The sequence below is a fragment of the Elephantulus edwardii genome, unplaced genomic scaffold, assembly GCF_000299155.1.
Source record: "Elephantulus edwardii isolate Elephantulus edwardi_28Jun2011 unplaced genomic scaffold, EleEdw1.0 scaffold00076, whole genome shotgun sequence".
NCBI lineage: Eukaryota > Metazoa > Chordata > Mammalia > Macroscelidea > Macroscelididae > Elephantulus > Elephantulus edwardii.
The window spans coordinates 1,585,646-1,601,815 of NW_006399826.1; the positions used below are offsets into that span (position 1 = coordinate 1,585,646).

At 43.3% G+C, this 16,170-nt stretch overlaps 1 protein-coding gene across 1 annotated transcript in view; it reads left to right on the top strand.

The window, feature by feature from the left end:
* The window catches only part of ASXL3 (additional sex combs like 3 (Drosophila)), a 194,355-nt gene that overhangs the window by 177,452 nt on the left and 733 nt on the right, over positions 1–16,170 (top strand). The window contains exons 9-11 of the mRNA XM_006889225.1: positions 1,034–1,139; positions 7,554–9,510; positions 13,139–16,168. Of these exons, the coding sequence (XP_006889287.1) occupies positions 1,034–1,139; positions 7,554–9,510; positions 13,139–16,168 (5,093 nt within the window). The remainder of the gene's footprint in view (positions 1–1,033; positions 1,140–7,553; positions 9,511–13,138; positions 16,169–16,170) is intronic.

The window sequence follows — 16,170 nt, forward strand, 5'->3', positions numbered from 1 at the left end:
CTTCAAGTCCTCCTCAGTTTCAGCAAGCAAGGTTATATGTCATCTGCATAAAAGAGGTTGTTGATGAGTCTTCCTCCAATCCTGATGTCACATTTCTCTTCATAAAGCCCAGCCTCCCAAATGATCTGTTCTGCATATAGATTGAAAAGGTATGGCGACAAGATGCAACACTGACCCACCATTATTCTTCCCTCATCTAAGGTTCCCATGGAGCTCCTCTGCCTCCTAAGGAAAAGGGGGGAAAAATCCCTAATCTTTTTAGAATGTGTGTTGGAGTGATTGGCTCCATTGCATATCTTTTCCATTACATCCCTTCCTACATTCTACTCACAGCTGACCACTTAAAAGGGCATAATATCCACCTTCTTAATCTCTATGCCATATAATTTAAATTGCAAAAGACTAGTCATCCTTCAAAAGCTTGTTCAAGAATAAGCTCCTAGGTGCTGTCCTCCTTAATCTACTTCAGTAAAATTAAGTTCTTTCTTGTATGTACTTTCACTGCATTTATTCCTATGATCTACACAAATTCTGGTATTACGTTCTAGTCAGCTATGCAAACTACAAATATACTTATCTGTTAGCAAAAAAGTTATAAGTTCAGGTATATACAGTGGGATCTCACAAGCAAAGCCCGGCAATTAGCTTCAGAAAAATCAGACACCGGAAGTGCTATGGAGCACGGTTCTGCCCTGACACAGATGGTCACCATGACTTGGACTTGACTTCGAGACCGCGGTGGAAGACGTCCATTTCTAACACCAGACTTAGCTTCTTGAGAGCAGCACACATGTACTTTTTCACGAACAACCTCTGGCACGTCATGCATTTGCTACATGTTGTGGAGTTCGATCACCTAGAACCCCCTGACCTAGGGCGATGCTCATCAAAAGAAGGCTGGAGAAATATGACCAGTATTTCTCCTTTTCCCCTTCCAGAGCCATGAAAGTTTAGTCAAATGAATGACATGTTCTTTGTTAATTCTGGAAAAAATTGACCACTCTTACTGAATATAGCAGCATTTTCTTTCTAGGAGAGTTTACCCCCGAAATGCAATTGAGAATAAGGCAAGAAATTGAGAAGGAAAAGAAAACAGAGCCTTGGAAAGAAAAATTCTTTGAAAGGTTTTATGGAGAAAAGTAAGTATTGTACCATTCCCCCCCCCCTCATTTCTTTAAGAACGAAATGAAAATGTAATTCTCTGCTTCACATAGCACACTCATTTGCTGTAAAACTTAATAAACCTGTGATAAAAGGCAATAGCCCCTTGGTGTAAGAATTCACAGGTAAAATTATAGTGGCATATCAGCACTTACATTTTTAAAAATGCATTTCCAAGGGTTATAACTTGTCCATAAAAATTCATTTTGGACTGAAAATAGCACAGGAGACACTATAGAAGTCAGTTTTGTTTTTTCTTAAGTAGATTATGACAGGATTGTTTTTAATTGTTTTTTTGAGATTTTTTATTTTATAATGGTTTGCTCACATAATTTATATACATTGTGTTTCACACTGTTCTTCATTCACATTGTGTTTCATGCAATCATTTCTATGCATTATATTTTATAAAATTAATCACCCTTCGAGCTTACCCATCATTAACTTTGACTTTTCAGGTCCCTGCCAGATCCTTCCCATTTCCTTCGCCCTTCCTCTCCACACACCAAGTTGTGCAACCCTATAGTTTCACCCCACCCATGCTCATCCCTCTGCTCCCACCCCTTCCCCCCTTGGGTTTCCAGACATGTTTTACTAGTTATCCTTTTTTTTTTTACAATAATGGTCTTATGTAATATTTGCCCTTATGAGATGTAGTTCACTCAGCATAACACTCTCTAGTCTCTCCAAAGTTATATAGTATTTTTTAAATTTAATAATTTTCACTTTCGTTCATTAGAACCCTTCAGAGATAAGTAATTTTAAGCACACATTAAATCTTCATTTTAAAAACAAAATTGATTGTACACATATATATTTTATGTTAAGTCTTTGCTTTAGGGAGAGCCAGAGGCATTTCCTTTCATTCTGTCCATCTTTCCTTGCATTGTTGTTATTATGTGCCATCGAGTCACTTGCGACTCATAGCGACCCTATGTACAACAGCCCTAAACTCTGTTCTGTCCTGTGGCAATCTCACTGTCTCTGAGACACTCATCCTGATTGCCCCAGTCACCGAATCAATCCACCTCCCAGAGGGCCTTCCCCTCCTGCACCTGCCCTCCACCCTCCCAAGCATGATGTCCCTCTCCAAGGACCGGTCCCTCCTTACAACATGACCAAAGTATGTCAGACAAAGTCTCAGAATCCTTGCCTCCAAGGAGCATCCCAGTTTAACCCTCTCTAGGATGAATCTGTTTGTTTTCCTAGCAGTCCATGGTACCCTCAACACTCGTCTCCAGCACCACAGCTCAAAGGCGTCAATTCTCCTTCTATCCTCCCTAGTCATTGTCCAACTCTCTGATGCATAACAAGTGATTATCACTTTCCTTGTGTAGCATGTTTTAATACATTATTAAGGTTGTATTTCTTAATGATACTGAATCAATCTGAAAGTCACTTCACCTGAGCTTCACACTTAGCAGAGACTTACCTAATCAGACAGATACAGAATCTCCTAGACAATCAGATTCAAGAATGAAGAGGTTTAGGAGGTCAGACTATTGATCTTGGCCTTAGATTCTCTTACTTAGTGGAAGACTTTGTGTTTTAACACCCATATTTCGCAATGAAGGTTTAAGACTTTTTGGTTTGTACTGAAGGCACAGTGGCTATAGGCAGCAAAAAAGATGCCATTTGAACTTACCTCACAGAATTCTCTATAAATGCCAAAGAGCCCTTGTGAAAAAGAATCAGATAACTAATGAACTGTTTACACACAGTAGACTAGCCTTTAGTGAACTGCCCTACATAGCATTACTGGCAGGTAGGTGGTCTGTCTTTCATGGTGACTGCCCCAAGACTCTTCATTGCATACGCATGTTTAAGCAGAACCAAATACATGTAATTCATGCTGTCTTTATAGCGTAGGATTTCCCAGCAGGAAATAGATGTGGCAGTCTGCTTCCATAGCGTGAGAGCCTTGAAAAGCCAATGGAATAATTCTACTGTGTCCTAGAGGAGGTTTTGGGGGTTGGGTTTTTTTGTTTTGTTTTGTTTTTTCTTAATTGGCATCAACTTTGGATGTATTTGTTTGCTTATTTTCTTTTTTACATTATTCCAGTCTTCCTGCATCAAAATCCTTACTGGACTTTTCAAAAAGAGTTACAAATGTCTGAAATATACCTAGAAAATATGACTGAGATTATTTTGGAGTTCAGACCAAGCATTTCTTATCTTGCTCAGCAGGATCTGAAACCCTGGAGGACACCTCCGCCACTGTCCAGGAGTTCTGTCCTCTGTCTGTGAAAAGGAACGCTGGGAGTGCTCTATCCTGGCCAAAGCATCCTTAGTTCCCTTCAAAGCACCCGTTCCTTACTTCAGTTGCATGACGGACTTGAGGGTTCTCAACAACAGTCATGTAACAGAAATTTAGCTGGCAGTGACCTTACCTCAAGAGACCTTATTTCTAGCTGACTGTTCTGTTTTAAATCTACAGATTTCTGCTTCTCTCTATACAGGATAATTGTGAATTGTAGCATCATTTGAACTCATTTTAAGGATAAAGGAAAAAGACACATTATGAAGGCAGTATCATCCATGTTTCAGGCTTCTGAATTTTAGTAATGGAGGCAGTAATCAAACATCCAAAGAACAAATTTCATTTTATTTCCCTTTTACTTTTTTTCTTTCTGCCTGCCCGAGTATCCACCTGTAGAAGACTGTTTGTTGTTAGTGATGATGTGGTTCCTCTTCATTTTGAGGACTTTATTTAAGCAAAATAGATCACTGATACTTTTAAATATCATTGAGGACTTTATTGCTATTATTGCCAAATTTCTTTCAAATCTATTACTTCTTCTGGAATTGTTTCCCTTTTCTGCTTGTCCTTCTTGTGGCCTGTGCTCTAACTTAACTTCATTTTGAAAAACATATTTCTTTAACATCTGATACTGAATTGTAACAGTATAGCAGGAAATACTGATTTATACTAGCCTTCATTATAAATCTGATTAGCTTTGCCTTATGAGCTGAACATTAGATTGTTTCTGTTTTAAGAGCTATCAAGTCACCTGACCCTATGTACAATAGCTCTGAATCTTGCTCTGTCCTGAGCCAGTCTCACTGACTCCAGCACATCTACCCCCATTACCACAGTTACTGTGTCCATCCCTCTCATGCAGGGACTATGTTGTCCCTTGACCCTTCCAAGCATAATGTCCTTATCCAACGACTGGTCCCTCCTGGCCACATGCCCAAAGTATGTGAAACAGAGCTTGACAGTCCTTGCCTCCAGGGAGAAATTTGGTTCACACTCTCCAAGACAAACTTATTTGTACTCTAGGCGGTCCAATTGTATGTTCAGTATTCTACTCCAGCGCTACAACTCAAAAGCATTGATTCTTCTTCTGTCATCCTTAGTCATTGTCCAACTCTGATGCATAGCAAGTAATTGCAAAGACCATGGATTGAATCAGTCACACTTCTGTCCCTAGACTGATATCATCACTCTTTTGCAGTTTAGAAAGGTCTCTGATAGCATATTTCCTCTGTGCAATTCATCTTTGGATTTCCTGACTGCTCATGCCAAGATTGTTGATTGTGGAACCGAGCAAGTTAAAATTATTACCAACCTTTATCACTTTTTCATCTCTCATGGTGGTGCCAATTGATCCAGTGGTGAAAATCTTTATCTTTTTATTGTTGAGCTTTAATCCATATTGAGGGCTGCAGTCAGTCCTTGACCTTCTGCATCAAATGTTTCAGGTCTTCCTCAGGTTCAGTAAGCAGGGTTGATGAGTCTACCTCCAATCCTGCTGTCACATTCCTCCTTAAAAAGCCCAGCCTCCCAGATGATCTCTGCATACATGCTGGAAAGCTATGTAGACAGGACACATCCCTGACGCACTTCTTTCCTGATTTTGAACCATGCAGTGTTTCTTTGCTCTGGCTAGAAGATGGCACCTGGTCCAAGTATAGGTTTTGCATGTTGTTGTTGTTGTTATGTGCCATCGAGTCACTTGCGACTCATAGCGACCCTATGTACAAGAACCCTAAACACCGTTCCATCCTGTGCCAGCCTAGCCATCCCAAACACACTTATTCCCACCACTCCGGTCACAGACTTGATCCATCTCATCCACTCTGCCAAACATGATGTCCCTCTCCAAGGATCAGTCCTTCCTTGCAACATGCCCAAAGTATGTCAGACGAAGCTTCAAAAGACTTGACTCCAAGGAGCATTACAGATGCACCTCCTCAAGGACAAACCTGTTTGTTCTCCTAGCAGTCCATGGAATATTCAATACTCTTCTCCAGCACCACAGCTCAAAGGCATCAATTCTTTTTCTATCATCCCTATTCACTGTCCAACTCTCTGATGCATAGCACATAACTGCAAAGACTGTAGCCCAGATCAGGTGCCCCTTAGTCTCCAGCCTGACGTTGTTGCTCTTCAGTACCCTTGAGAGGTCCTTCACAGCTGACTTTCCCAATGAAATTTGTCTCTTGATTTTCTGGCTTCTGATACCAAGAGTGTTGATTGTGGAGCCACGTAAATGAAAACTGTTAACTATCTCAATCTCTTCACCATCCATACTGATGCTGCCAATTGGCCCAGTGGTGAGAATCTTTGTTTTCTTGATGTTGAGCTTCAGTCCATAGAGGAGGCTGCAGTCCTTGAACTTCTGCAGCAAGCGCTTCAGGTCCTCCTCAGTTTCAGCAAGCAGGGTTGTGTCATCTGCATTACGCAGGTTGTTGATGATTCTTCCTCCAATCATTATGCCACATTCCTCTTCGTATAGCCCAGCATCTTGGATGATCTGTTCTGCATACAGATTGAAAAGGTATGGAGACAGAATACATCCCTGACGAACCCCTTCTTGATTTTGAATCATATAGTGTCTCCTTGCTCTGTTCTGACGACTGCCTCTTGGTCCAAGTATAGGTTTCGCATTAGCACAATCAAATGTTCTGGGATTCCCATTCTTCTCTGAGTCAGTCACAGCTTGTTGTGATCCACACAGTCAAAAGCCTTTGCATAGTCAATGAAGCACAGATAGACATTCTTCTGGTATTCTTTGCCTTCTGCCAAGATCCATCTAACATTAGCTATAATATCCCTAGTACCATGACCTCTTCTAAATCCAGTCTGCACATCTGGCAGTTCTCTGTTGACATATTGTTCCAAATGTTTTTGGATACTTTTCAGCAGAATCTTGCTTGCATGTGCTATTAATGATATTGTTTGATAATTTCCACATTCTGTTGGGTCACCTTTCTTTGGAATGGGAACAAATATCGATCTTTTCCAGTCTGTTGGCCAGCTGGCTGTCCTCCAGATTTCTTGGCACAACTTAGTGAGCACATCCAGGGCAGTGTCTGTTTGTTGAAATATGTCAATTGGTATTGTTTTGCATGGGCACAATCAAATATTCTGGGATTCCCCATCTTCTCAAGGTTAGCCACACTTTGTTGTGATCCACACAATTAAATGCCTTTGTATAGTCAATGAAACAAAGATATTCCTCTAGTACTCTTTGCTTTCAGCTAAAATCCATCAGATATTGGTGATATTATCTCTATTTCTTGTTTTTAAGGGAAAAAATATCATCTTGTACAGAATATCTTCATAGTAAGAAATCTATATGAAATTATGTTTTAAAAGTCTTGCCTCACACAAATCCAAGCTAGTAAAATCAGCTTTGAAGACTCCAAATAAGTTTATTTTCTTCAGTAAAACATTTTTTTTTCTTATTTCAGATTTTTTTAAAAAAAGTAATTGAATAGTACTTGTTAAATTGGTTTAAGGGGGTAATCTTTGGAAGTTGTTTCAATATTTGGATTTTTACAATATAATAATAATTTTTTTATCATTCTTAATTAATTGATTAAATGCATCTTCTAATCATTTTATAAAATTTCATGCTAAGTTTCTTTCTACTCTTACACTGGGAACCTGGCTTGGATGAACTAAATATATTTTCGATATTACAACTTTTATGAAATTTTATAGCTCACACACCTTTTTTGGTCTTTTGACAGCATTTTCTAAATCTTTATAATCTGTAAATTGCCATTTGATGGGCAGTGTTCTCGTGCTAACATTCAGTTTCTTGACATTGGCAAAAGCGAACACAAAGCATTTGGCTTGTTAACAAGTTCAAAGTTGTTTTACCTATTCCTCCAGCAATGCTCAGATTTCCTCACTTACCAAATTAAGTCTTTTCCTTTTTAAACAGAAGTAGAGTTGAGTGATGATTATAAAACCAGTAGAGGAATTAAGTTGTCATAAACTAGTCTAAATGAATTAAACATGCTACTGAGTGATTATAAAATTAATACCATACATTCATATTAATTGAATAATACATGTGTTCGAGATGCCAGCTAGACCAGTCAGGATTTGTGCTTAAATAATGACTTAATATCTCTGACTTAATATCTTTGTTCAGGTTGGGTATATCAAGAGAAGAATCAATGAAGCTCACTTCTGGACCTAATAACGACGGTGCTGAAAGCAGTTCCTCGTGTGGGACTTCTAGTCTTCCAAGTTCTTCTGCACAGACACCCCTCGAAGAACAACAGCCAAAAAGCATGAAAAGCCCAGCCTCCTCGGAGCCAGATTTCTGTGCCACACTCTGCCCAATGGTGGAGATTCCATCTAAAGACGTAATGGCAGAATCCGAATCAGAGGATGTCTTGATCCCCGAAGAGTCTGTAATTCAGGAGGAGATCACCGAAGAGGTAGAGACTAGTATCTGTGAATGTCCGGATGAAAATCATAAGACAATTCCTGAATTTTCTGACGAGTCTGAAGGTACAAACAACTCACAGGAAGAACCCCAAATCTCAACTCCTGAAGAGAATTTGGAGTCCTGTGTGATGATGAATGACGTTTTAGAAACATTGCCACCTCTCGAAATCAAGGTGGACGAGAAATCAGAGTCTTCCCAAGAAGAAATGTCAGTTGTTATTGATCAGATCGAGGTCTGTGACTCTCTGGTATCTTCCACTCCATCTGTGACTCACACTATCAGGGACACAGAGCCTAAAGAGCCAGAAACCCCAGTAGAGACCTCTACTCCAAAAATCCAAGCAGGGTCACCCTCTTTAGAGGGTCAGTTTCCAAATGAAGGGATCGCTGTGGATATGGAACTGCAGAGTGATCCTGATGAACAGCTTTCTGAAAACGCTTGCATATCTGAAACGTCCTTCTCTTCTGAGAGCCCAGAAGGCGCCTGCCCCAGCCTAACGTCCCCAGGTGGAGAAACCCAGTGCACCTCCGAAGAATCCTGTACTCCTGCCTCCCTTGAGACAGCGTTTTGTTCTGAGGTGTCCAGCACTGAAAACACAGATGCATATAATCAGAGAAAGCCCACTGATGAAACCCTCCATGCGTCTTTGATGTCAGAAATATCTCCAGTATCCACCTCACCGGAAATATCAGAGGCATCTCTCATGTCCAACTTGCCTTTAACATCAGAAGCATCCCCGGTCTCAAACTTCCCTTTACCATCAGAGGCCTCACCACTATCTGATTTGCCACTGACATCAGAAACTTCTTCAGTGTCTTCCATGCATCTCACATCAGAGACCACATTTGTATCCAGTTTGCCACTTCCTTCAGAAACTTCTCCAATTTCAAATTCTTCCTTGAGTGACAGAATGGTGCATCAGCAGAGAAAGTCACCTTCCATTTCTGAAGAGCCACTCGCCTCCCAGAAGGAGGAACCTTCCGTCCCAGCCTCGCCGCTGGGAGAGAGCCTCCTCTCTCAGCAGAAGGCTCTGTTGACTGCTCCCGAACCTGTCAAAATAGGTTCTTCTTCCATGGCCTCCGAAGCATTTCCACTTGAAGATTTGCACAGTAAGACCCTGAGCCAGCAACCTTGCAAATCTCATGCTGAAAGTGAGAAACCCTTCCCTCCTATTCCAGAACTTCCTTCTCCAGAAATTTTAAAGGCGAAAAGTCATAGTGTCCTGCAGAAAACAGAAAAGAAAGGTGTGTCTTCACCATTGGAATTACCCGCCTTTTCTGAAGAGTCCGAGAGTCAAGGAACTGAGCTGCCATTGGCTAAACTGCAGGACAAGCAATATCCTTCACCAGTAGAAAAGACTTCCTTTTCAGAAGGCCCTAGAAATAGAACGCATAAACAGGGAAGCACACAGAGTCGATTGGAGACCTCACATAGCTCCAAGTCATCAGAACCCTCAGTATCACCAGACGGGATAAGAAATGAAAGAGAATCTGAAATATCCAAGAGGAAAACGGCAGAGCAGCATAGCTTTGGCATCTGTAAGGAAAAAAGGGCCAGGATAGAAGATGATCAGTCCACCCGTAGCCTGCCTGCCAGCAGCCCACCTGAGAAGGAACTGCCTCCAAGGGAGGAGCCCAGGGTTCCACCTCTCAAGGTAGGGCGTTTAGAAATGGCCAAGTCAGTATATAGACTTCTCTTTCTAAATGCAGTTTTTTAAAATACAATTAGGTATTTAGTTTTTCCATAGTAAAATACACTTTCTTTCTTCTAGGATTTGTTTTTCCATTTAATCTAAGTTTATTTAGAACAGCCTAAAGGCCACACCTAATCCTTGGGTAGGATTGTATATTGAGCACACATGAGAAAAATCAGACACATAGGTATGTTTAGACATCAGTGATTAAAGAAAAAGATTTGGGAGCGGGGAGTGGGATTTAGAAGTACCTTCAGGACACTGTGACAATGGAGATTCCAAGGTTTTAGAAAGAAGCCTACATAAACTTAAGGAAATTGGAAGGATTATCCCATTTCTCATACAAGTCCAGCAAGCGTGGGAAAGAAATAGTTACAAATCAGGAGCTTGTAGTAAAAGAGATCATTATTATCCAATAAGCTATTGGTTACCGGTATCGGCCTCACCTAGAGACCTGGCTTAGACGAGGACCTAATTAATAATTCTTGAATAAACCAACGAAATTGCTTTACAAACCCTGGAGGAGGGCGCTACGGTGATGTAAATATACAAATCTTGTTGTTCTATTCATAAAGTAGGAAAGAAGTCTTTTTAATGCCACAAAACTATTAAATCCTTATAGACAAACATTCCAATTTATATACTTTCTATTTTTTCAGATTTTAGCTCCAGTGTCTCAGATAAAACAAACCTCTTCTGTAAATTGGCTCTGCCTAAGTAGGATAGAGCAAAGTTCAGATCTTTTTTTCCTAGGTTAGCTGTGAGTCATACTTAACTCGACGGCACCTAACAACAAGAAGTATATTTTAAATTAAAATTAATACAAATTATTGTTATTAAAATGAATATCCACTAAAATTTGCATGTATTTGAGGTTTTATATAAATATTTTTAGATACTAGAATAAAAATGGATAATTCTAAATATGAGTGGCATAGGATCCTAAACATCTTCACGCTTTCTTTTAATCTCTCTTAGTTTTACTCAGAAGCCTGCTATTTGTAGATAACCCATGATCTCAGCAGAATTGACTTTTAAGATAAAAAATCATCATTCTACTTAATAAAACACTCCCTATTAAAGAGGTAGAAGATGAACATTAAACATCAATCAAGAGCCTATTATGCATTCTAACAATTTTTATTTCCATTGCATTGGTATTATGCATTCTACCAATGCAATGGAAATAAAAATATAATTTCACTATGTACTTTTTTATATGATATGTCTTAGAATAAACTTGCCTCACTTTTCCTTATGAAAACTTATCTTAAAAGGGGTTTTTTTGTTTTTTTAAAGATTGTTCATTTAATAGTTGAGAGACAGAGAATGCATAACTGTAGGTAGCTTTACTTTTTGCTTGGCTATTAATATTCTTGAATATCTCTAGTTTCCATTTTTTAATTATTTTTAAACATTTTCAACTGAAGGATACATTTTAAAGGGAAAGTGGAATCGTTTTTTCTTTCCTTGCTAAATTCATCTTTTCTTGGAAGGCTTTGGATTCAAGGAGAGAGTTCATGAGCAGTTTGAAAATGAGAAAAGGCCTACCTATCTTGGGATGATAATGCTATCTATCAGAGTCTTAAGCATAATTCTAAATTAATGTGATCCTGTAATACGTGGCAGGTTATAATGTAAATACATGTATGAAGGAAAAGGCAAGTCCTGTAGGGAAGGCTTTTCCTGGGGACAAGGAAATCCAAGCACACGTACACAGTATGAAATTATGTTATATGACCCTAGCGTAGAGGACTTCATATGCTTGGGCCTTTTAACTGTATAATGAGAGGCTTTAATCAGAATCCTTGCAGCTCTCCAGATCTTTAGCTCTAAGAATATTCTTAGGGAACTCTGGTGGTCCAGTTGGTAAGGAGTTGGACTGCCAAACCAGACAAACACATAGAATCCACCAGCTACTCCAAAGGAGAAAGGTGGGTGTTCTCTTCTCATGTGCCTTACAGTCTGTGGAATCCAACTGGAGGGTCAGCTATGAGCCAGCTCTGACTTGATGGTACGTCATCAAGAATGTTCTCAGTGCCTCCAGAGTCATAGGTGCTTCTAGGGGACCCAGCTGTTAGATCTCATGAGTTTTACGACACAACCTCTGTGGATCTTTTCATTTGCATGAGTAGGTAAACAATGTGGATTGGGGTAGTTACCTAATTCAGCAGATTGTGTATTATCAATAAGAAAAGAAATGGGATACCCCATATTTTTCTCTTAGGCAATGAGAGAGATTGGCTTTTATGAAAACTTAATGATAATAAAAGCACCCTCACAAATACAGTTTCACAAAAACAGTCTCATTTCATCTTTATAACAGCTCTGTGAAGGAAACAGACCAGAAAGAAGTAGTTTGATTTTACAACAAGTTTACAAACTTTTATTGTGTCATTATAATGAACATATAACCACGCAATTGCAGGCCCTGTCTTCATAAGATTTTCTGAGGCACTGAGGTAGACAGTTTGAGAAGATCACAGAGCTTCTTTGGGGAAAGTCAAGATGAGAATTTTACCTTCCTGACTTTCTGGCCCAGTTTCCTACCCCTATACCTTTTGGGTCAAATAAGACAAGTACAGTTAAAGTCAAGCACCAGTGTTGCAAACCAACAAGGATGGCTGATGGCCAGGATTAAGGAGCTGCACTGCCAACCCAAAGGCAACTGGTGCAAATCCACAGCTGCTCCGTGGGAGAAAGCTGATCAGACTCACCTTGTGTGATATATTGCTTCTGAAAACCCACTGGCGGGTCCAAACCAAGGGTTGGTTCCAATTTGATGGTATATGACAACAACAAAAAGGTTCATGAAGTCTATTCTCCTAATGTCATATTTGAAGAAGCATTCATTTTGCTTCCTTTTAGATGAGACATTAAGAGAATTCTTTATTTCTCTGCCAAATGAAGCTACCAGTTCATGTTTTGCCTAGATTGAAAATGTAATTTTCACATTTATTGTGGTTTGGGCCCTAAAAATGCCTTTGGGAATTTAGGTGTGGTTCTTTCCACTGCCTTAGTGAACGCAGCCAGCCCTGTGCATCCTTTATCACAGTCTTGCCGCCTTCCATTTGTTGGCATGTGCCGTTGAGTTGGAACTAAGCAATAGCTGATCCTCTGTTCCTCTGTTGGGTTTGCAGAGGCAGTAAATGACATGGGAGGTGTTTGCCCATCTTTTTGCCACAGAACAACCAGTAGACTCAAACTGAGTACCTTTGGGTTGGCAGAGCAGCTCCTTATCACTATGCTACTAGCCATCCTTCCATGCAAAAATACTACAGTGAATTGGAAAGGTGACTAAAAATTACTATTTGGCATATATTTAACACTACCCCCCACTAAAGCTCAAAATCTGCTCTTTAAATAATCCCAGCATTGACTTAACTTCTGCTTTGGCAATCTCAATGGTGCTCTCTCTGGTGGCCTACTGGTAATTTCACAATAGGAAGACAAACAGCCTTCTCCTATGCAGTTTACTGCCCCTGAAAATCTGCTGGAGGTCAGCTGTGAGTCAGTCCTGACAATAATTACCCACCTCCTTTGTAATTTCCTTTCAGACGCTTCATCTTTCATTCTCCTCTTCCTTTAGATCCAGCTTTCCAAAATCGGACCACCTTTCATCATCAAGAGCCAGCCCATCTCGAAAGCGGAGTCGCGGGCATCCACCAGCACATCGGTGAGCGGCGGGAGGAACACCGGAGCCAGGACCCTCGCGGACATCAAGGCCCGAGCCCAGCAAGCCAGGGCTCAGCGAGAGGCGGCCGCTGCTGCGGCTGTAGCTGCAGCAGCCAGCATTGTCTCTGGAGCCATGGGGAGCCCAGGTGAAGGTGGAAAGGCCAGAACCCTGGCCCACATCAAGGAGCAGACAAAGGCTAAGCTCTTCCCCAAGCATCCAGCCCGAGCCCACCTTTTCCAGACCCCTAAAGAGGCCTGGTTGCCCCAGGTCAGCTCCAAAGAAGGGCCTCCCAACTTAGATGTCTCTTCCACACCAGAAACAAAAATTGAAGGCTCCACTGGTGTCATCATTGTTAATCCAAACTGCAGGTCTCCTAGCAACAAACCAGCACCCCTCCGGGAGTCCACCACTGTATTACAGCAGCCTCTCAACCCGCCGAAAGTTCCAGAAGCCACTGACTTACCTGTGCATAGCTCTGAGGACAGTATACCTGTGTCGCATTTGTCTGAGAAAATTGTCTCATCTACCTCTTCTGAAAACAGCAGCGTGCCGCTGCTTTTTAATAAAAATCCCGCCCCTGTGTCTGTGTGCAGCACTCCTGTGTCGGGAGCAATTAAAGAACACCCCTTTGCAGGCTCTGTTGATAAAGCCTCCGTTCTCATGTCTGTGGACAGTGCAAGTACCACCATTTCTGCCTGTAGCCTCAGCATGCTCAACACCATCCAGGCCGCTGACACTCCGTGCATAGCCATTCTTCCAAAATGCATTGAGAACACCCCAGGCCCAGCCACTACAGAGAGCCCAAGCATATCAGACTCCATGGAGGAGAAGCAGTTGCTGATCTCAAGCACCAATGCCAGTACCTTAGTCTCCAGCCCATACACCTCTGTGCCAACCTCCTCCATTGGAAATAATTTGCCAAACCATCTCTCTGCCAGCTCGGTCTTGATTCCTCCAACAGGAATGAACAGCCGATTTCCTACTGAGAAGTTAGCCATGCCTGGGAGTGAAGAGCAGGCCCCCGTCTCCATGGGTACCACTGTGAGACCCCCCCTCAGCTGCAGCGAGCCGGTGGCAGCCCCGGACTCTCTGGTCACACGCCCACCCATTGCCATGTTTACTGGAAATATGTTCACCATCAACTCTTACGACAACCCGCCCAAGTTGAGTGCTGAAAGTTTGGACAAAAACGCAGGGCCTCGTAGCAGAGCAGATAATTCTGGAAAAGTTCTGCAGCCACCCGGGGGCTTCACCCCAGCAGCCATCAACAGATCGATCCCCTGCAAGGTCATCGTGGACCACAGCACCACGCTGACCTCCAGCTTGTCGCTGACTGTCGCCATTGAAAGCACAGAAACCAGTGTGGACCTGCAGAGCCGGTCAGTGAGGACAGAGCCTCCCGTCCAACCCATGGCGTGTCCCCAGGTGTCAGTCATCAGCAGGCCGGAGCCAGTTACAAGTGACAGCCTCGACCATGGGCCTAGCTTTCTTGCTACACCTGCAGCGAAACAAGACTGTAAAACCTTGCAGGGCACCTGTACAAACCTCCAGGAATTACCCCTCATGGTCCCCGATAAGTTGAACGAGGTGCCGGCGCCCAGTCACAGCTTTACTGAGCGAGCACATGGCCCGACTGCCTTCAAAAGTGAAGCCGACACGACCTGTAGTAATAATCCGTATAACCCAGGGAACCGGATCTGCTGGACTGAGGATGCCGTGCGGAGCACAGGCCAGCCGCTGGTGAGCCACTCTGGGAAACAGAAGGACTATCTAGAACAAAGCTGCCCAAAACCCATCAAAACTGAACATGCCAGCTACCCCCACGTGTCAGAACTGCACCCCAGGAATCTTCTAGCAAACGTCACCCTCCCTGTGAAAGCTGAACCTCACGAGGCGGACAAGGGCTTTAGAATGGACACTGAAGACTTCCCTGGGCCCGAGTTGCCCCCTCCCGTGCCAGAAGTCACCTCCAGTGTGCCACCAGCCCAGAACACCAAGGTGGCCACCTCCAGTCCTATGGAAGAGCCCATTTCCTTGGCTCCAGACCCCCTCAAAAGGGTGCCCAGTGCCGGGAGTTCAAGCTGCCGCCTGTCATCGGTGGAGGCGAACAATCCGCTGGTGACACAACTCCTGCAAGGCAACCTGCCTCTGGAGAAAGTGCTGCCGCAGCCCCGACTGGGCGCCAAGCTAGAAATCAACAGGCTTCCTCTGCCTGTTCAAACTACCTCAGTGGGCAAAACCGCGCCAGAGAGGAGCCTGGTGGAAATGCCGTCCAGCTCCCCAAATCCAGACGGGAAGGGCTATTTGGCAGGAACCCTGGCCCCACTCCAGATGAGGAAGCGGGAGAACCACCCAAAAAAGAGAGTGGCCAGGACTGTCGGGGAGCACAGCCAAGTGAAATGCGAGCCGGGGAAACTGCTGGGGGACCCGGAGGTCAAAGGGGTGCCTTGTGTCATCAGCTCGGCCATGAACCAGCTCGGCCACGGGCAGCCGTACAAGCAGGAGTGGCTGGGCAAGCACGCCGTGCAGACCCGGGTGGCCCACAGCCCGGAGGTGAAGCCGCAGAAGCGCCTGCTGCCCTCGTGCAGCTTCCAGCAGAACCTGTTCCACGTGGACAAGAACGGCAGCTTCCACCCCGAAGCTGCCCCCTCACACAGACAGCAGTTTTACCAAATGCCCATGGCCGCCCGGGGCCCCATGCCCACCGCCGCCCTGCTGCAGGCCTCCGCCAAGGGCCCTGCAGGCTGCAACGCGTTTGCATTCAACAGGCACCTTGAACAGAAGGGCCTGGGCGAGGTCGGGGTTCCCCCTGCACCTCACCAGCTAAGGTTAGCCAACATGCTGTCCCCCAGTGTCCCGGGCAAAGAAGGTGAGGACGTGGGGGGCGCTGCCCATGCAATGCCAAACAAAGCACTCGTGCACCCTGCACCCCCACCCCCACCTCC